The sequence below is a fragment of the Nothobranchius furzeri genome, chromosome 3 (genome assembly GCF_043380555.1).
Source record: "Nothobranchius furzeri strain GRZ-AD chromosome 3, NfurGRZ-RIMD1, whole genome shotgun sequence".
NCBI lineage: Eukaryota > Metazoa > Chordata > Actinopteri > Cyprinodontiformes > Nothobranchiidae > Nothobranchius > Nothobranchius furzeri.
In genome coordinates, this window is record NC_091743.1 from 64,949,324 (window position 1) to 64,971,611 (window position 22,288).

A 22,288-nucleotide genomic window follows, 5' to 3' on the forward strand; every position below is an offset into this window, starting at 1 on the left:
TCTGTCTCGCCGTCTCCTCCTCTATCATCCCTCTCTGTGCGACAGAGAGAGGGAGGAGGCCTAAGATCGATGTCGGCCCTGTGCACACTGGGACCGGCAGCTGTCAGGATCTGAGTGATCGATCAGCCGCAGAGCATTTACCTCGCCAGACTGCTGGGCCTTTGTGGACGGAGATTATTTCTAAATTATTACAGGAGGCAGATGCTTGTCAAAAGATCCTCTCCGTCAAGGTTAGACTGCATCACCACTGTTTCCTGTCCTCTTTTCTCTCACTCCATCACATATTTTTGTGACAAACCATTTGTTTTGCAATCTCCCACCATTATAATCTAAGTCATTTTTTATTTGACATTTTCTACAATAGCAATTTTAATTATTGATGCAGCTATTTTTACCATTTTGTCACTAAAATAGAAGGTAAACCAATTGGAGCAGTAGAAACCTGGGATGCTGGGAATGCCTCAAGGCTTAAAATCTTATAAATTGACTTCCCACATAGGCCTCCCAGTACAAGACCAATGTTTCTCTAAAACGACTGAATATATTTTCTGTGTGTGTGTGTGTGTGTGTGTGTGTGTGTGTGTGTGTGTGTGTGTGTGTGTGTGTGTGTGTGTGTGTGTGTGTGTGTGTGTGTGTGTGTGTGTGTGTGTGTGTGTGTGTGACAAAATGAGTTTTTTCTCCAGGAATTATTTTAGCATTTGTTTTGTAGCTTTTTTTTTTTGTAAATGTGATGTTTAAAATGGATAAATGTAACATTTGGCAAAGTTCAGACTCAATAAGATTTTAAATATTTTTAACCACTTACTTTATTGGTCAAAGAGTTAGTTTTTCCAATATTAACAAATGATCCATGTGTTCTTCTGTCATGCAATGATTCACAGCTACTGTTTGATTTTATTTCATCACATTGACTGCCAACACTCAAGCAAATCAAATTTAGTTAGTTTAATTAGATCAAATAATTTAGAATCAGTATTTGTAGTTGTCTAGACTTGACTCTATTGGCTTGTGGCAGCCGTATTTTAATTTCAGATAATAAAGAAGCAGCGTTATTTTACAAAAATGTCTTTTGTGTATCATATTGATTTATTCATTGATAGAAAACAAGTCACTTTTTTCTCTCTTACCCAGAATCATCTTTATTTACTTTTTTCTCCATTTTTTACTTAGTTGATTATCAGGCCAAATAATGGTATTGTAAATTTTTTTTATTGCTATAAAAAACCACACATCTATGAAGCAGCTCATGTTTAAATGTAAAATGTTGGCCACAACTAGGGATTAATTAGCATTCATTTTCAAGAATGTCTAGAAATATAAGTTGTTAAGAATCATCAATATTTCGGATGTATATTGGTGAAATTCTGGTGATACGGTACGTATCACGATATATTGCGATACATTCAGCCAGATTGCGATTTTTTAAAAACTGAAATGACTGCAGGAAAATTCAATAAACAGTCCAAACTGATACGTAACATGTTTAACATCAGGTATCTGAACCACAATAGAGGGATTTACATTTCAGTGGTGGAAACAAAGCCTATTGCACACTGCTGCCAACTAGCGGTCGGCGTTTGAATTGCACCAAAAGAAAAGAAAATACACAAATGTTTGCATCTTCCAAAAAATGGATAAACCACTTTTATAAATTGATATCATATTGCAGGAAAATATATCGCGATATATTGCCATATAAAAATTTTCTTACATCCCCAGTCAATATCTAAATTTCTATTTGACTCTCAACATGATTCAAAACATTTTTAATTTAAAGATTTCATGTAAAATAAAAGTACATTTTGAAGTTTCTCTAAAGTTTAAAAATAAGTTGAAAAATCTGGAACCTTCTATCAACATCCAAGTAAAACTGAAAAAGAGACCAGACATAAAAACTCAAGTAATTATTTTGTAAAAGAAGGAACGAACTTCCATTCCACCAGTCCATTTTCTTTATTTGTGCTTTTCAAAATAAAACTACTTCTCTAATCAGTATTTTGCTCCTTGCTGCAGGTCTTCACAGCACCATTATGTATGAAACAAACTACCTCTGAGTGACAGTGGAGTATAAACCCCACGAGGACAAGACTGATCCGACATTTACGTTGTCAGCCTGATGTTATTTGTATTAACATGGATAATACTTCATGAAAAATCATTTCACTTGTTAATACTGACTGAAGTTTACGGCAGATTATAATTTCAAATGTCGTTACTGTGTACCAGCAGACTAAACTGATTATAAATCCATCTAATGTTTTTGCTGATTGAAATGTGATGTTTAGGTCAGATTTCCAAGCAAATCAAACCTGAAGAGATGATAGAAAACAATACCTTTATGTAAATGTAGAACGTTGTGAAGCAAGCAAAGAAGTCTGTGAGTCTGTGTCACTGTGTGTATGCATGCTTGTGTATGTGTGCGTGAATGCGTGTGTGTGTGTGTGTGTGTGTGTGTGTGTGTGTTCCCATACTTTTCAAATACAGGGTTACTTGGACTCGTTCCTGTTTCTTCTGGAAGAGAAGAACAGAGATGGTTTAGCGATGAGGAGAATAAAAGAGGAGCAGAGAAGCAGAATCAAGATTAGCTGGAGAGAGAAAAGATGATGAGAAGAAGTGAAGTAGGGAAGATTAATTGTTCACCCAGGAGAGCTAGATTACATCAGATATTTAAAAGACACCACAACTAATACGGTCTCTTTGACTAGAATGAGGAAAGCGGAGGAATTCAATCTTTTGGAGGACTGAAAACTGAGTTAATTTACTTCATTAAACATTTTTGATTGTTTAATGGTCTCCAGATTCTGTATATGTGTTTTGACAAATGTGATCACAAGCAAAATGTGTTCTATTTATGCATTCAGCTTATTTTAAAAGGGACACATGATGCTACACCCACCTTTTGAATTATTTTGTGCTGCCATGTGGGTGTCTGTCTGAACTCTCCATACATGACAAGATCCAAAATCCAAGATCCATCCATCTGTTTTTGTTCAATGTTTGATTTTTAGGAATTATGTGCCTAGAAACAAATCGTTTCCAAAAATCCCTGTTTGTGACATCACAAATGGATAAATGAGAACAGAACAACTTCTCACCAGGAGGAGAGCAGCTGCTGCTGGAGGAGCAGTAGCTTTACTCTTAGCCTCTCAAGGATGTTGGAGCATCACAGCTTAGCATGAGTGGGGTGGGGGGCCGTGACAAGTTCCAGCTTTTTTTCTTAAAGTAACACTGAATAAATTTACCACTTCGCCTCCATGCTTGTTGAAAGAGTCGTCTCAAGGCACTTCACAGAGTAAACATTTCAGTACAGTTCAGTTCATTAAGCCAGTCAGTAACAAAGCTTCCTATATAAGAAACCCAGCAATCCTAATACTAAGCAAGCATGTAGCGACAGTGGAGAGGAAAGCTCCCTTTTATCAGGAAGAAACCTCTAGAGAATCCTGGCTCAGAACAAGCAGCCATCCGCCACCTGGAGATTGAGAAGACAGAACCCACACACACACACACACACACACACACACACACACACACACACACACACACACACACACACACACACACACACACACACACACACACACACACACACACACACACACACACACACACACACACACACACACAACATATATGCCAAGTAGTATTTATATGGCTGCATTGTGATTTCTTAGTAAACATTCTGTTTAGTAAGAGATAAACTTTTTGTCTTTATCTCAGTTAATGCAACAGGTGAACTAGTAGTAGCACATTCCATGTCAAAGAAAGTAAAAAGTTATCAGGAGAGCGAGAATGTCTAGTGGTTAGCAGCAGTGTGCTAGCCGATGGCCCCCTCCATGAGGCCACCACAGCTTAGCAGAACATCGTTGTAGCTTCTGAGGAGAAAAACACTTGGAGAGAAAATAAAGTTAACAGCTGAAATAGCTGAAATAACTCTTAGCTTCGTCGCCAAAGACATCTTTTTTCTCTCTATTTGTTTCATTGAAAGTGTTAAAAATTATATATATATATATATATATATATATATATATATATATATATATATATATATATATATATATACATATATATACATATATATATATACATATATATATATATATATACAAACAACAACAAAAAAGCATACATAAACTTGAACACCAAACAATTTGAATGAAAGGGGGCAGAAGGAGGAAATATCATGTATTATCTGCCCCTATTTACAAACCAAACTTTTTAATAATGCTTCCATACAATTCTCAATAAACAACAAAACAAAAAGAAACACAGATTCATTTTATATTCTTTTAACTTACAGAAGTTGCATCTTACTTTTACTTCCAGGCTCCACCGTGATGCCATCAGAGAAAGATGAAAAAGCTAGCTGCTAGCCCTTATATGAGCTACCAACACAGTAAACATTTGCTGTAAAGCAGGTTTTCTCAGGTGCCGACCCGAACACAAAAGTTGTTAAGTGAGAATTCCGGTCAGCAGAGGGCTGCTGAGTTCAGTCTCATGTGAAATTATTCATGTTTCTGGTTCAAGAACCACTGAAACAAGTTTGAAAGCAATAACTTAAAGTGTTAAAAACTCTTTATTGTTGCTTTAAAGTGACAGTTCCCTGAAACAGCTCATTCTGGAAGGTACTGAAAAACTCAAGAATAAAACTGCTGAAATCCCTTTAAGTTTAAGAATTTAGTGCAAAGAACTTCAAAATATATTTAATATTTTAACCTAGAACCAATACAACTAATAAAAATCCTAATATTACGTCACAAATTTAAATAAATGCACATTTGCAATTTATGTAAAGAAACACACTTTTCACATAGTGACTAAACTGATGACTTTGTGTTGTCCTTACTTTTTTGTCACAAATTGCCTTTCAGCTGCGCTTTACTTACAGCTCATTTATATTTTATTGTTGGGTTTTTATTCCCTTTGCACAATTTGTACCTTTACTATAACTGTTCTGACCTGCAGGACAGCAACAGCAGGTCGTTACAAAATAAAGGAGCTAGAAAAAAGCCGTTTGGATTGTGCCAGTTTGGTCGTGTGTTGAATTAAAGAAAATGTTTTTAAAAGCCGAGCCTCCAGCTGTAGATGTTGGAAAGATAAATGTGCGAAAGCATGTGCAGAGACAGAGAACCTAACTTTAAATTTCCCAGTTTATTTCAATCTGTAATGAACATAAACCAGAGTAATTGTAAACCAGGCAGCCCCTGAAGCTAGGAGCAAAAGCATATGGTAGGATTTTAAAAGCATTCATGGCAACACATAAAATACAGTTTAAAGCATCCGTATGGTCCATTAAATCTTCAGCAGACTTCACTCCTGATGTTTGTTATATGGGAGCAGCTCTTTGCCCTACTTCTGCCTACTTTCTCCCTCTCTTTCTCCCTCTGTGACCCACACCTGCCTTTCTCTCCATCATTCCTTCCACTTTTGGTCCCGCGGCACTCCCCTTCCTCCCCTGTCATATCTGTCATGGGCTTTCAGTCGCTGCTGTTGCTCTAGGCTTCAAATTTAATTTGGTTTCAATCTGCTGTAATTGCTTTGAGAGACAGCCGTGTCTGCATGTTTTTCCTCTCTTATGTCTGCTGGAATACTCAATAGGGTGCAAGTTCAGGTGTGTGTGTGTGACTGCGACTAAATGAGTGTGCACATGTGTGTGTAAAACCTGAACGATCGACTTGCCACATACTGTCAGTGATACACTTTGTCAAACACCGTTTGCTGTCTTTGGGCATCCTGACAATGGTTTTGTCAGACTGAGGTGCCGAGCAACGACGGAGGATTGGAGGGAGAGCAAAGGAAATCTGCAAGGCATCGCCAAATATCTCTGTGTTCTCACATATCCTGACCTTTTAATTGAATAGCATCTTCCCCCACCAGCCCCAAATGTGAACCGCTTTCATTAAACTATCAGCAATCTTCAAATGAGGGGGGAGCTGATTGAAGTAAAGGGCAAAAATTGATTTTATAAAAAGAAAGTGCTTGCCCTTGACCTGCAGGCGTTGCTGTGTGGAGGTGAGGTGAAATGATGGGGCTCTGAGCTGATGGACGGAGATAATTTAGGTATGACTACAAAGAATCATGCTCGTTTCTGGCAGTGAATTTCTTTTTCTTCTGCCATTGTTCTGCTCTGACGATCTCTTTAGTCACATTTTCCTAAATTATTAAATAAAGCATAAATAGACCAAAAAAAGCCAACAACTAATCCAATATTCATGAAGCTCCCCATCACAGCCACCCCAGGAATGAAACACACTCAGCCCTTTTCCAGCTTTATGTCCATCAAAGCTCAACAGTCAGTGTCTGACTGCCAGAAAACGCAGCGGAGGGAATACAAATGTGTGTATAATTGATTGCAAGTTGATTAGTAAACATTATTTACTTCCTTTTATTCAATATCAAATGAACAAAATGTGGATAGATTCTGGTGTTATTTATCGTGAAGAGTCTGAACATGCGTTTGTATGTAAACAACCTGGATTTAATTCAAGAAGTTGATGCAGGTGTGTTTTCATGTGATGTGTATTGATGCAGCAGGATTTGTATTTTCTTTTTGGTCAACATGTGACTCAAATGACAAATTGCCATCCTGTGTTTTGTTCTGCTGTCGTGTCGGAGCACACTTGTATTAATCACTCTCTCTTTGCTTGGCTCCACCCCTCTCCGCCTTCAGCAGAAGTGGACAGAACAAGCACACCTCACACACATCTGCTAACAGACACCCTGCCAAGAAAAGCAGTTATGCTCAGTTTCCTTCAAGTGGAATATTTTATTCCTTTTTTTGTATTTGTCTTTAGCTCCAGACAGTGAATATGCAATTTTCTTCCTTTGAGTCTTGTTCTGTGCTGCTAGAAAAGCATGACAAAGGTTTTATTTTTTTTCACTATTCTCATGTAAATGTCACTTTTAAGCCTCCTTTCCTCCGAAAACAGTTTCCCTTGTTTTTGACTGGTGAATACCAGCTACAGCACAAAAAAATGATTGCTCCATATCTGTGACTATATGCCAGCCACTGAAAAGCCAGTGAAACCAGCCAGACTACTGTGTCGCTGAGCTGACCATTTGAACACACGCTCACCCTGAGCCCCCTGCAGGGCTGCAGTGCTACCTGCAGATAAGGCTGCAGAACATTTTAGTTGTTTGAACTCCAAACCTTCTAAATTAGGACTGCATCTGTGCATCCCGACCTCTGGATAGCTTTTGCATGCATGTGTTGCACTCACTAATTGATATAGACGGAACTTTCTGCAGGATTCATCCCATGGGACCCTGAACTAAACTTGTTTAGTGTAGTAAAGTATAATAAGCACCCCAATAGGTTTTGGCCACCTTCTGAGCAGTGATTACACTGCCGCTCAGCTAGAGAGAGAAGTCTAGTGACAGCGTTTTTCATGCATGCAGAACATGAAAAATAGTCTTCAACCTATTTTCCTGCATTAATATAATTAATGCAAATAGCAATTTGGTCAGAAAATGCATCACAGCTGTACGTCACACTGTAAATTAGCATTCATAGACTCACCCATCTTGGCTCACATCGGGGAAGGCTGTTGTTGGTTTAGCATCCAGGAGAGAGCAGAGAACATCTTGGCTCGTAGAAGCTAGCCATTAGAATTAGCAACTCCACCACACAGCAGAACTCCTTCAGGCCTGTGCTATTTGTGGGGATAAAACATCAACGTTGCAGAGAAAACAGAGTTGTGTTGCTGTTAGCCAATCAGAGGCAAGATGCCTAAATAACATGAATAATACAGAGTTCTGCATTGGTCCGGTGACGTGCAACGCCATTATGCATTGGCGCAAGAGCTCTCCGACTGCAAGCTTGTGACAGGTCAGGATGCTGCTTCCTGTAAATTCGTCAACTGCACCGTCTTCAAAAAATAAAGAGAGATTTATCGGCAGACACGGAACAGATGAATGAATGTATCGTGTGAAAAGTCTGAAAATATGAATGTTTATTTACCGGTGACTGAAGGAGTATAAAGATATGCAGCAAGTGTTTTTTTTTTTCGTGGATAGAAAAGACGAGAAACATGAGTTTAAAGGTGCCGATTGAATGAAGAGGGGGATGGTGGACAAATTAGTCCGTGTTAATGTGAACACAATAGTGAATACACCATCGATACATGCCTGTAATGGTGACAGGATACCTCAGAACAGCGCTACGCCCGCTGTTGTCCTGGAGGGGAATTGTTTTGCAACACTCCCCAGCTAACTGAGAAGTCTGAGAGCAAAACTTCTCTGTCAATGCGTGTGTGTCTCTCCCCCTCAGAGCTGACGCAGAAGTATAAATTAGACTTACGACTCTAAATCCTAATGTTTTCTGCCCCCACTTCTCCAGCTAATGTCTACTTCCTGAAATAGGAGTGCCAGAGTTTTCCCCCCCACAGAAATGGGCTCATAGGCATTCATGGTAGATACCACAGCTAATTTATTGAAATAACTAAAACCTATCCAGTAAACTTTCATAACAAATTGTGATAAACCACAAACATTACTGTCGAAATGGTCTTCAAAGATCTTGCTCATTGTGTAGTGCTTTTTTTTGGGGGGGGGGGGTTGTCTAGTAACACACCAAAATATAGCCCAGTGTCTGTAAAACTGACTGTGTTTGGCTTTCGTAGCCATCTTGAATTTTGTTGATTCCAAAAGTTTGTCCGCTGTAGGTGAGCATCGAATAATTACATTCTGACAGTTTCATTAAAATCTGACCTGTAGGTCATGGGATATTAAGCTAACACAGCACACACACACACACACACACACACACACGCACGCACGCACGCACGCACGCACGCACACACACACACACACACACACACACACACTCTCTCTCTCTCTCTCTCTCTCTCTCTCTCTCTCTCTCTCTCTCTCTCTCTCTCTCTCTCTCTCTCTCACAGAAAAAGCTTCCCAGGTTTTATGGAGCAACGTTATGTCATTAAAACATGATATTGGCTAATTAGCTCTTTTATTTTTTTTACATACAACTCCTCATATAATTAACCTAAAAGAAATCTGATGAATACACCAGAGCTTCTGATCAAGGTCAATTATTTTCAGTGAAGATTCATTATGAATGCGTTTAGCTGCAGCACGTCTGTGTTGATTTTCTCCAAAGCAAAGACAGCTGCCTTTTTTTGTCTCTGTGATCTTCACAGAGGCTTCAGAACAATGCTGGCAATCTTCTGTAGGAATATGGTGTGTCATCATTCAGGTCTGCGTTGAGCGCTGAAAAGCTGGTGTTTGATTTTGAAAAGCTGGTGAGTTGCTGCTGCTGTGTGAGTAGGTGACAGCTTGCACACTCCAGATCCAGCCTCTTTAGAAATAAGGAGAAAAGATAGAAGAAAAGAAAAGAGCCAACGATGAGCCACCACAAGCAGGAAAATGCTAAAGAAAGTGTTAACATTTCCGTTGTGGTGGGGGAAGATTATGGAACAGAAACAAAGGTGGGGATTATCTGAGCACATGCTACAATAGCGCTACATGCACAGTGCTTGCAAACGGGCTTGCCTCAGGGTGCTCTGGATCTCAGAGCAAAGACATGGCCTCACATCCACCCATGCAGATCCTCTGTTAGAGTTAGCTAATAAAGACTACAATACCCATCTGCCTAGTGAACCAACCAGGGACCTGGAATTAAGGGTCATTATTTTGCCTTATTATAGACTCTCACATTGTTAAGTAACCCCAAAGAGAAGCATCTATTCTTATAATAAATATCCACCGTGCACCACGTTGCCTCTACTTCTGGAAATGGTCATTCCAGTAATTAATCCAAGCAATAGAAACAACTTTTCCCCAAGTTTTTAAATTCCTCCCCATTCCATCATCCATCACATCGGAGCTCCGTTGTCCTCTGTGAAGTCACTTAAACTGTTTTGAAGTTGACTTGTAACTATGTTGCCTGAATTAGTATGGCACTAGAGGAAGCTGAAAGTTTGAGGGCAGTAAACTGAGACAGATGGGAGAGAAGTGGGAGTACGGCGTACAATGGCGGGATAAAAACAGGCGGGAAGAAGAGGGGAGATAAAAAGAATGGCGGCGGCGCCAGGGGATGGTGGTGGCAAAGTGAGAGTGAGTTTGTCTGTGATGTTTTAAAATTCTGAAGTGGAAAGTCCCTCCATCTGTTATTGTGGGACGGTTCTGACTCAGTGATTTCTTATGATTGGCCTTAATCCCGGCCGAGTGGAGAAGACAGAATGAAGAGCTTAAAGCAGACTGCTCTCACTCTGACAGGCTCCGCTGGCTGCTGCTGCTGCTGCAGCTTACTGGTACGCTCCATCTGCTGCCACCTAATGGGCTAAATGTTGCATGACAATGCATTTCTCTGCTCTACTACTGAACTGCTTTCAGGTCCATGAGAGCAGTGACAAAGTGGACCAAAAAACTAAAATGACCAACTATTTTTAGGCAGGAAATATCTAAAAAAAATACTCAAAATCTTTTGCATCCAGCTCCTATTGTTATCATTGTTCACAGCAGCCAATCATTTCAAAATTCACCCAAGGTCTTTCCTTGCTGCATTAGCCACTCCAGGAAGGTTAAGTGACCCCGGCAGAGTCATTTCACAGTCTTTTGGTGCCCAAGGTGATTCGAGCATTCCTAGAAACCGAGCGAAGGGCTTCATTAGAAACGTGTTGAGTGCCTTATTCAAAGCTGCAATCACAAGTACAGCGTGTGTCGTGTTTCCTCAAGTGCCCTCTTGCTCAAACACCCACATTGTAGGGTCGTTTTGGAGAGTCCCCGTGGATCACACCGACAATAGTGTGGTGTGTCGAGCGCCCTTTAAGTTAATGCTCAGTGAAGGGGCCTAACAGGCTGCAGCAATCACAGAGGCGGACCAGCGTTGGGTCGGCGTTCACCGCAGCATGACGCCATTCATCCCTGTTGTGCTGTCACCCCCTCAGAAATGACTTGACTTTGGGTGATTAAACCGCTCTGGAACAGAGAAACAGTTATGACTATTAAAGATCAGATCCTAGTCGTCTGAGCTTTGTTTTACTGTTTTTTCCTGCTGACTTCTTTCTGTGAGTGACCACAGCAAATGTTTCCATGGTGCTGCTGGTGCCACTTCACCTACAGCTGCCCATTACAGATTGTGTGTGTGGCTCTTGACCTTGCCTGTTGGCTTGGTGACAGCGTTTACGTCTGTGTTGTTGACCCTCCTGGTGTATTTGTGCCTGGAGTCTGCAATGTGGTATTTTCCTGTGTTGTGTGGGTCTGTACTCAGCTTATCTGTGCTGATCTCACTATGCTCATCCAGCGCTCTAAGCTGCATGGGCTCCAGCCACTGGCATAGATGATATATCCCTGCCCCACCCGTCTCCCTCCCTCCCTCCCTCCCTCCCTCCCACACACTTCACTCTGATTCACTGGCTGTTTGTTTCACCAATCTACTTGGACCAACACAGCAGAAGGAAGGACGATTTTGGAGCATGGGGATTGAGGGGACTTTGTGTTAAGCTGCTAGGAAAGAGAAAGGGTTTTTGGGAAATGGTGGCCGATACCAGGAGGGAGGGGGTGATAACAAAAGGATACCTGAGAGAAACAGCTGGACAAGCGTGGCACAGGAAACAATATGTGTTGGCCTCTCAGTGGGAGAGGAATAGATTTTCAAAAAGGATAAGTCCTCCAAAATAGAGGCTGAGCTAAAGGGATGAAGGGTCAGATTAAATGCTGCAAACGGATGAAGTCGAGCAATTTATTTTACATCAAAGGGACTTTGCAAAATAATTACCAAAAATATATATATTATCTGTTACAAGATTTAACTAACTGTGAGCAGTCTCCTGCTCCTCAGCCCTACTGGTTCAAAGTGGAATTGCAGCTGTCGTAAACAACCCTTGCAGTAGCTAGTGCTAACAGCGAGCTAACACTAACGAGCCAACTAATATACTAAAATAAACCATAAAGTAAAAAGATCCACACTGTTGACCTAAAAATAGTATTACTTACACGTCCAGTAGCAACAAAGCCAGGTCACCACCAGTCTGTGATTTTGTAGCGTCCTTTAGCTCCTTCAAACTAGTGTAGCTCTTTGCTTCACCTCCAAAGACATAACTCTCTTACTTTTACTTCCAGGCTCTGCCATGATGCCAACAGAAAAAGCAAACTTTTTTTTTCTTCATCTTGTGCTTTTTATTGATGACCGGCAAAATGAAAATGCTAACAGCTACAGCTAACAGCCGTGAAGCAGGTAAAGAGCTCCACTTATAGGGCACCTACCCGCTCCACTAAACTAGAGTGCTGTTTTTGATCAGCAGAGGGCTACAGAGTGGTGTCAAATATAAAACTGGTCAAGTTTCTAGCCCAAAACTCACTGAGATTATTGTTAAGGCACTAGCTTAGAGTTAAAAATAAAACATCTATTGTTACTTTAAATGATCACCTGTCTGGAAAGATTCTGTTTACCTGCTTTGATTAACCCAAACTGACACATGTAGCGCCGATAATTTTACAAGATTATCACCGAGCTGCAGCTCTTTAGCAAAGTTGATCCTGTTTAATAAAAAAAGGATTATTGTGTCATTAATAGACCCACTGGGTCAAATGAGAGCCTTATTCCATTGTTTTCATATTGTGTAATGGGACAATTAACTTTTATTAATATTGTTGAAAAGATCACAGAACATGACTAATCAGATGACTGAGAATTACCTGCATTTTGATATGAATGCACGCTTGCTTGAAGTCCATTCTTCTGGTGCTTATCTGACACTGGGATGCAGGAGGCGTCAACTCAGGTTGAGATATTTAGAGATTCCTCTCTCCAGCTACATCCCCCAGCCTTTTTTAGGAGGCCCTCCCAGGGCAAGCTGTGAGATATGAACACTCTGACAAGTCCCGGGGGTCCTCTCAGTGGAACATGTCTGAAAAACTTCTTTTGGAGGGTACCTAGAGGGCGTCCTTACCCAAACCGGCTCTAATCTGGACCTTAAACCAACTGGTAAATTGAGGGTCTCATGTTTGACCCAGACCCTGAGATACTTGACCTCCTTTGCCTGGAGCAAAGGCTCTTTCCCAGCTGTAAGTTGGCCGTTTACCATTTCTCACTTAAGGTCCTTGACCTCAGACCTCTGATCCTCATCCCAGCTGCTTCACACTTGACTTTTTTCCAATAATTAGTCACAGATAACGTGACATTTTAAGCCTTGTGAATGCATTGAAACTACCAGTATTGTCTCTTTGTGGTGATCACTGCATTTTATATAAATAGGGCACCTTCTATATTCGGTCTTTAGTGTTATTTATTTATTTGTTTTGTTTTTTGCTGAAGAGACATTTCCAATAACAGACGACAGACTCCTTTGCTGCAGCTCCACAAATGAAAGAGTTCTCACTGCAGCAAGGGGGTCTAAGTAGGGTTAGTAATTTCAGAGCCTTGGGATTTTGTGGCCAATCTCACTAATCTAGGACAAAAATAACATCGCCCCCTAGAGGCCTGAGGAAACCTAGATACGGAGGCTCAAGATGGGAAGGAGGGAAGTGTAGATGTGTGGTAGAGCAGGAGAGAAATTCTAAAGACCTGAGATAGCTGCTGCATTGATGATTTCCCTTATGAGCATTTCCAGGGACATGCTAAAGCTACATCATGGTACCAAAACTATGGAGTGGTGGTTACCACTGCGATGGGATGATTAAATATTACAGTTAAACTCTAAATTGTTTTAACAACTTTTTAACTTTTTGTATTAAATGTTAAAGATGTGGGACACTGAAACTTATTTCTGATTATAATCAGTCACTTTGAGGTTTTCATGCAGAAAACATGAAAATAGTCTCCTAACATATCTCCTGCATTAGCTTCTGATAGAAAATAGACAGTGAAACTCTAGAATTTGAAATTCCTGACAGATCTACGTCACACTCTCACTTAACATTTACCACCTTATTTGCATGCTAAAATGTCACTAATAACAGCTGATGCACAACTTTTTGGAGCCTAATCTGTTTTTAACTCTGAATTTAATCATCTGTTGAAACTTAATTTTATTCACTGCTCAGTGTCAAAGTCAAAAAATGAACCAAAGTGTATCTAACAAAGTGGTACATTGGCTGATGATGGTATATAAAAAATGGTAGATATCAGCCTGAGACATTGGTCTATCCTTATGTCTGATATCCATACTGCTGTTTTCATGTTGTCTTGCAGAAATTGGCCAGAGAAGCTGAACAACTTCAGAAGGAGCACGTATGGCAAGATGGCGTGACGGTAATGTTGGATTCTCTCTTCTCTTTCCCAGGATGCATTCTGTCTTTTTCCCCACTCCTTAACAAACTTTTCCTCTGCTCCTATACGAGCCTCCCCTTAAACTAACAAACTGGGTATTTGTCTCTAATGACAATCTGATCAGCATCACAGAGACTGTTGAAATTAGGACAAACATAGACTTCATGGCTTACGTTTGTTTGTTTGGTCTGCTGAGTTATTGAAGTTATTCTGTATTTTTTATTTTGTTTGTGGAGCTTTTTGCAGTTGACCTTTAAAACATTGATGATCCACTCTCTTAGAGTAGAATTATTTTTTTCACAATAACCTGTATGCTCTAGCGCTCCAGTAAAAAAGTGAGAAATGCTCAACAAATATTCAACCTTAACACACACACATGCATGTGCACACACACGTAACCTGTGTGTGCAAAAAACAAGAGTTCATATCAGTCGACCTTTTCAAAATAAGCCTTGATTCTATTAAAACAGTTTGTTCTTATGAAGAATTTAAGCTAAAATGAATACATAAAGTTATTGCATGCAGCCACCACACTTTAAAATCCAATAAATATGTGGTTTCAGATTATTATTTAAATCGCTTCTATCTACATTCTTGCAGAATCATTGCATTTGAAGTGTGACCCATAATCCTAAACCCTAAAGGTGTGGGGATCTCACACAAGATTAAAAAATAAGCTCTAGCTTATTTAAAATGAGTCATCTGTACAGAAAACTGTTTGCCCAAGACTGTCGGACTAAGCGAGTTTGCTCCTGGAGCAGATTTTCTGAAGTCTCAAAGAATTACAAGATATGCAAGATAACTGTTGCAATATTTCATCACAAAGTGACTGGTTGTTGTTGGTGGAAGTGTTATTAAAAAAGGCATTTTCACTCTCCCGAAAATGTTATTGAACATGACAATAATTTACAAGAACTAGATTCTAGACTTTAGTCTTTTCCGAACAGATGATTTGTTTGTTTGTACTGTAGACAATAAATACTAAAAAAGCAAAACAAAACAGATCTTCTTACATGACAGCTTGGTGACATTGACTCAGTCAACATTCTCCATCATGATAAAATGTGCATGAAGGCAATGTGAGGAAAACCTGCTTTTGTCATTAGAAACATGATTGATGAGTGGATTTACCTAAAAATCAGATGTTTCAGTTGGTGGATTAAGGTGTTAAAAAGATGAATGCACAGCAAGGAGATAGGTTTTGCTTTCGGTTCTAGAAACAGACACTAGGGGGTGCTAAAGGCAAGCCAAAACTCCCTAGTTCCACTTTAAATTAGACTTTATCAATAATTTAATATCCAATTAACTGATATTACTACCTCCATTTCCATAGCAATCCAAACAAATACATGTTCCGCATCTCCCCCCTTACCTTCCCACGCTGAGGGATGGAGATGCTGTTGTGTGTCTGTCCCTTCATCTTAGGCCTGACGGTGGCTGATGTCTGCCCAGCTTCAGTGAGCCTCAATCGGATGTGTAGCCATGCAAGAAGTGGAGCCGGGGTCACAGTCCCCACACACAACACACCTGTTCATAAGTAGCTGCATCCAATATAGCATCAATAGCTCCTCAAGTGGAAAAGCCAGCACTCTCTTTAATCCTCCCTCCCTTCACCAAAACCCTCTTTTCTGCTCTTTCCTTTTCCCGTCTTTCTCTTCAAGTCCACTCCTCGGCTTTGGAGTCATCGTCACCTTGTGCACTTCCACCACACTCATATACTCTATTCTTATCAGTATGTGCGTTTAATCAGCCATGAAAGCAGTTGGAATATACCATACTGTTGCAAATACTGCAAATGAATTCCAGTAGTGCTCCTCTATTAATAATGTATTGAGCTGATTTCATTTGCCTTTATAATTAGGCCAGGTAATGAATCTCAGCAGGGGCAATGATGAACCCATTAAAAAAATATCACAAAAAGGTGGTGGTGGGTGGTGAGGGGAGGATTCGGTGGGGCGGTTGGATATGCCACATCCTTGCAAGATTTTTTTTCCTGTTTGTAGATTTTGTGCTTTCCTAATTTCTCTTTGGCTGAACACTCTGCTGACTGACACTCTAATTAGATTAGGGCTTCGTGCTCTTTGGGCATATTAGGAGAAATGCATTGCATCTTAAACTAGTGGGTGGAGAAGTCTGTCAAACGCAGAGAAAAGGTGCGTGGAAGATGGTCTTTTTTCATTTTGTGTGTGTGTGTGTGCGTGCATGTGTGTGTGTGTGAGTGTGTGCAAGGGTTGGAAAATGAAATTAGTTTTTCTCTGTGGCAATTGGCAAGCCGGTATTTAATGGTATGTGTTTATTAATGACAGGTTCTAGACCTGGCCCAGCCCATCTGCTTGCCCATCCAAACTGGTGCATAAATGGTCAATGAAACGCCTGTTACTCATAGCGGCTGCCATCACAGCTGTTACCGTAGCAATAGGAAGATCTTTCCCCTGTTATTTCCTACTCAAGCAACATATCAGACCAACGGCGGAGCCGGTTTCAGATCACGCTGAATACTGGACTTTATGGCTGGCAAAATGTTGATCATAACAACTGCTGAGATGGTCTTTTAGGGTTTTAAATCCATTGGAATGAAAGAGCGTGTGAAGGAGACATTAAAGTGTTAGATTGTCTCAAGGTCAGGTGTCCCTCTCTCTGACACTGGACTCAAGATTGGGTGACAACTTTAGCCTCAGTTTTAGCTTTGTAATAGGTACTAAAGAAATAGCCATTCATGATCTCTCTTAGCTTTATTATTTAGTTAAAATTGGCTGCAAAAGACCTGAATGTGGTAAAATTCCTTTAAAAACAGCTACAATTGAAGAATTTCTTTGTTTCGTCTATGATTTAAAACAGCCTAGTAAGACATCGTTTTGCAAGGCTAGGCGCCTTGACATTGATAGGTCCTAAGGTCCACTATGGTGGCCATCTTTAACTGACTTGTTATACATCATTGTTAGATGTATGTGTATTATTTACTTTCAGAGTTCCAATAAAATATGTGCATTGGTTCACGAGATATTTTGTTTACTTATTGGACTTCAATAAAGGCAACATTTTGAACAAAGATGATAAAAGTATGTCTTAACAAGCAAGCTGGAATACCAACATTTTGTCCAAATATCTGTAGAATTGAGTTTTCACCATCTTTGTGTTTAGTGATCTTTAGCTATGGTGACTTGGGTTTACACAAAGCATTAATCAGCTATCGATACCCACAGTTAGCTTTTTGGTGACAGCAATAATTGAAAAAATATTATCTATCGTCGTCGTCTTCCTCCGCTATCCGGGTCCGGGTCACGGGGGAAGCATCCCAACTAGGGAGCTCCAGACTGTCCTCTCCCCGGCCTTCTCCACCAGCTCCTCCGGCAGGACCCCAAGGCGTTCCTGGACCAGATTTGAGATGTAAACTCTCCAAAGTGTCCTGGGTCGACCCGGGGGCCTCCTGCCAGCAGGACATGCCCGAAACACCTCCCCGGGGAGGCGTCCAGGAGGCATCCTGACCAAATGCCCAAACCACCTCAACTGGCTCCTTTTGATCCGGAGGAGCAGTGGTTCTACTCCGAGTCCCTCCCGAATGTCCGAGCTCCTCACCCTATCTCTAAGGCTGAGCCCGGCCACCCTACCGAGGAAACTCATTTCGGCCACTTGTATCTGCGATCTCGTTCTTTCAGTCATTACCTAAAGCTCATGACCATAGGTGAGGATTGGGACATAGATCGACCGGTAAATTGAGAGCCTGGCTTTCTGGCTCAGCTCCCTCTTCACCACGACAGATCGGCTCAGCATCCACATCTTTGCACATGCTGAACCAATCCACCTGTCGATCTCCCGATCCCTCCTACCCTCACTCGTGAACAAGACCCCGAGATACTTAAACTCCTCCACTTGAGGTAGGACCTCTCCTCCGACCCGGAGTTGGCAAGCCACCCTTTTCCGGTCGAGAACCATTGTCTCAGATTTTGAGGTGCTGATCCTCATCCCAGCCGCTTCACACTCGGCTGCAAGCTTACCCAGCAAGAGCTGAAGGTCAGAGCTGGATAAAGCTAGAAGCACCACATCATCTGCAAAAAGAAGAGATGAGATTCTCCTGCCACCAAACTCGACACACTCCACACCACGGCTGTGCCTACAAATTCTGTCCATAAAGGTAATGAACAGAACCAGTGACAAAGGGCAGCCCTGGCGGAGTCCAACCCTCACTGGGAACAGGTCCGACTTACTACCGGCTATGCGGACCAAACTCACGCTCCTCTGGTAAAGGGACTGAATGGCCCTTAACAGAAAGCCACCCACCCCATACTGCTGAAGCGTCCCCCACAGGGTGTCCCTGGGGACACGGTCATAAGCCTTCTCCAAATCCACAAAACACATGTGGATTGGTTGGGCAAACTCCCATGCCCCCTCCATCACCCTTGCAAGGGTATAGAGCTGGTCCACAGTTCTACGGCCAGGACGAAAACCACATTGCTCCTCCTCAATTTGAGATTCAACTATCGATCGGACCCTCCTCTCCAGTACTTTGGAGTAGACCTTTCCAGGGAGGCTGAGGAGTGTGATCCCCCTATAGTTGCAACACACCCTCAGGTCACCCTTCTTAAAGATGGGGACCACCACCCCGGTCTGCCACTCCACAGGAACTGCCCCCGATGACCACACAATTTTGCAGAGACGTGTCAGCCATGACAGCCCTACAAAATCCATAGCCTTGAGATACCCAGGACGATACCCCCCGATCGATAGTCTTTCTCCATGGCCTCATCAAACTCCTCCCACACCCGAGATTTTGCCTCGGCAACTGCCACTGCTGCACCCCACTTGGCTATCTGGTACCTGTCTGCTGCCTCCGGAGACCCACAGACCAGCCACGCCCTGTAGGCCTCCTTCTTCAGCCTGACGGCTCCCCGAACCTCTGGTGTCTACCAGCGGGTACGGGGGTTGCCACCACGACTGACACCGGCCACCTTGCGACCACAGCTAGAAACAGCCGCTTCAACAATTGCAGAGTGGAACAAGGCCCACTCAGAGTCAATGTCCCCCACTGCTCTCGGGATGCGGTCAAAGCTCTGCCGGAGGTGGGAGTTGAAGACCGTCTTAACAGGTTCTTCTGCCAGGCGTTCCCAGCAGACCCTCACTATGCATTTGGGTCTGCCAGGTCTACGCGGCATCTTCCCTTGCCATCTGATCCAACGCACCACTAGGTGGTGATCAGTTGACAGCTCTGCTCCTCTCTTCACTCGGGTGTCCAAAACATACAGCCGCAGGTCAGATGATACAACTACAAAGTCTATCATCGACCTGCAACCTTGGCTGCCCTGGTACCAAGTGTACCGATGGTCATCCTTATGTTTGAACAGGTGTTCGTTATGGCCAAACTGTGGCTTGGACAGAAGTCTAATAAAGAAACACCACTCGAGTTCAGATCAGGCGGGCCGTTCCTCCCAATCACACCCCTCCAGGTCAAGCTGTCATTGCCCACGTGAGCATTGAAGTCCCCCAGCAGGACAATGGAGTTCCCTGATGGAGCACTATCTAGCACTCGTCCCAGGGACTCCAAAAAGGGTGGGTACTCTGAACTGATATTTGGCCCATAAGCACAAACAACAGTCAGGACCCGTTCCCCGACCGGAAGGCGCAGGGAAGCTACCCTCTCGTCCCCCGGGGTAAACCCCAACACACAGGCAGAGAGTCTTGGGGCTAACAAAAAGCCAACCCCAGCTTTCCGCCTCTCACTCGGATCAACTCCAGCAAAGGAGAGTGTCCAACCCCTCTCAAGGACTTGGGTTCCAGAGCCAATGCTATGTGTCGAGGTGAGTCCGACTATATCTAGCCGGTACCGCTCAGCCTCTGCCACAAGCTCCTGCTCCTTCCCTGCCAGCGAGGTGACGTTCCATGTCCCAAAAACCAGTTTTCTTGTCCGGGGATCGGACCGCCAAGGCTCCCGCCTTGGTCTGCCACCTGATCCACATTGCACCGGACCCTTCATGCTCCTCCTGTGGGTGGTGGGTCCACAGTTGGATGAACCCATGTATCCGGTTCGGGCTGGGCCCCATGGGCAAAAGCCCGGCTCCCACACGCTCGCTCTTGGGCCCCAACCCCAGGCCTGGCTCCAGGGTGGGACCCCGGTAACCCTCCGGGCCGGGTACTCCGACTCTTTGAATTTACATCCATGAAAGATCCTGTGATATTTTCTATCATCAAATATAATTCATTAGTGCTCAGAGTAAAGACTGTTGCCAAAAGAATACCTTCATTATTTGAAAAACTGATATACTAAAACTAAACTCAGGCTACTTTGATCATTTGCGAGCCTCTGCTCCTCTTAGCTTCAAACGCTTGTTGCATTCTTGTTTGCCTTTATTTAGCCACAACCAGGCATTTTTCTGTTGGCTCAAAGCAAAGGATTTGATGGCATGTTGGTATATTTTGTGACTAATGTGAGTTTAAGTCCCTCAATAGCTAATAAAAACAGAACTAGCAAAAACAAAAAAGGTAAGAAGATTTATGTTACACTCATAAAAGCAAACTTTAAGGAATGCCAAGTTTTCTCTGTACTGGAAGAATGCCATGTTGGCTTACAGCCTTTAAATCATTGATCATTGGATTTATCTGTGTTTCTGTTCATACAGCTGCTAGTCATTAAAGAACACGCTTTGATCACTCAGATGATGGTGAAAGCAATGTTTCTTCATCAGAGTCAATAAATGGCAATTTTACAAAACTGAGCATTTTATGGAATTTACAAATTGTCACGATTGTAAATGTTCAACGATATAATACCTGCAGCCCGCTCCATTACTGACGGCCTCGCTGCTGATGATGACTACAGTCACATAGATGAAGAGATGCTGACATGAAGCGTAACGCGCTGAAACCAAGACACGAGATTGGATGAAAGACAGGACGGAGATTGTGGAGATCGAAGGAAGACATGTCCTCTCATTCAGATTGTGATGTGGCAGCTGCTGTATGTTGGAAATGCATTAGTGCTAATAGCTGTGCCATTAGGAGAGAGAGGGCCACTCTGCTGATGGGCTGCCATGATGAAAACCAGGAGAGCCAGGGAGAGGGTGAGACAGATAGAGGCATGGTGAGGGAGGAAGAGAGCAAGCGAGTAAGGGAAGAAGGTAGAGATGGAGGGAAACGGGAAACAGAGATGGAGCCATCTTCTAGGCCATTTACAGCAATCTTCACTCTCTAATCAATCAAGCCTTTCATCATAGGACAACACAGTCTCTCTTTTTCTTTCTCTTCTTCTTCTTCTTTCTTCATTTCTCCACTCAGCCACCCACTCTCATATATAACACAGTGGTATTCTTATGACTTCCTTTGGCTCTCTGTGTCCACCACTGCCCCTGCACTAAAACACCCACAAGTTGTGTTCAGCAGTGCCAAACTGCAGCCGTGGTGATCTTTTGGAAATGTTTTAAATTAGATTCGTCAAAGGTTCTAAAACTGACGATGGATGCTTTTTGTAAGTCTTATTTCCACATTTTCTGCTCTGAAGTCATAATAGATCTCCCTTAAGAGGTTTGGCATGACCTGAAGGGTTGCAAGTGAGAGTTGCAAGGGTTTGTTCCCTTGTCCAAGTTTGGCTCCTGTCATAATGCCTCTATTTGGCATAATTGGCCCTTCAGAGGAAATGAGTGAGAATCATTGTGGCAACTCTCAGCCCAACCCTCAAGGCTGCCGGCTCTATTATCCACAGAATATATTAATCTTATGAAGGCTGCCTTGGACAGATTCAAATTCAGATTCTGTTAAAGTAGACAGAAATGAAGGGATGTCAGACACTCGCTCTAGCTTTGTTTTATCACTCCGTGTGCTCTACATGTTAATTTCTTCTTTTGTTATCATAAAATGTTTCCCAACTCAATTATACATTTAAGTGTATCAGCTAAACTTTGGAGAAATTGTTTTTTTTGTTCAGGTAAATTGTGTTAAATCTTGATGCGAAATTTGACACATCCAGCCATCAGACATCATGACCACATCAGTAAATACTTACGTCCTTATTTCTAAGAACTGTCACAGAAGAGGGCCGTAATTACAGATTTGACTGTACATTTATTGGAATTTTTC

The 22,288-nt window shown here is 42.2% G+C and overlaps 1 protein-coding gene across 4 annotated transcripts in view; it reads left to right on the forward strand.

Annotated features, from left to right (window-relative positions):
* Nucleotides 1-22,288, forward strand: part of cacna2d2a (calcium channel, voltage-dependent, alpha 2/delta subunit 2a) — a 214,157-nt gene that overhangs the window by 83,072 nt on the left and 108,797 nt on the right. For all 4 annotated transcript variants that reach the window (XM_070549925.1, XM_070549926.1, XM_054730345.2 and 1 more), the window contains exon 4: nt 14,147-14,206. In XM_070549925.1, coding sequence (XP_070406026.1) covers nt 14,147-14,206 — 60 coding nt within the window. The remainder of the gene's footprint in view (nt 1-14,146; nt 14,207-22,288) is intronic.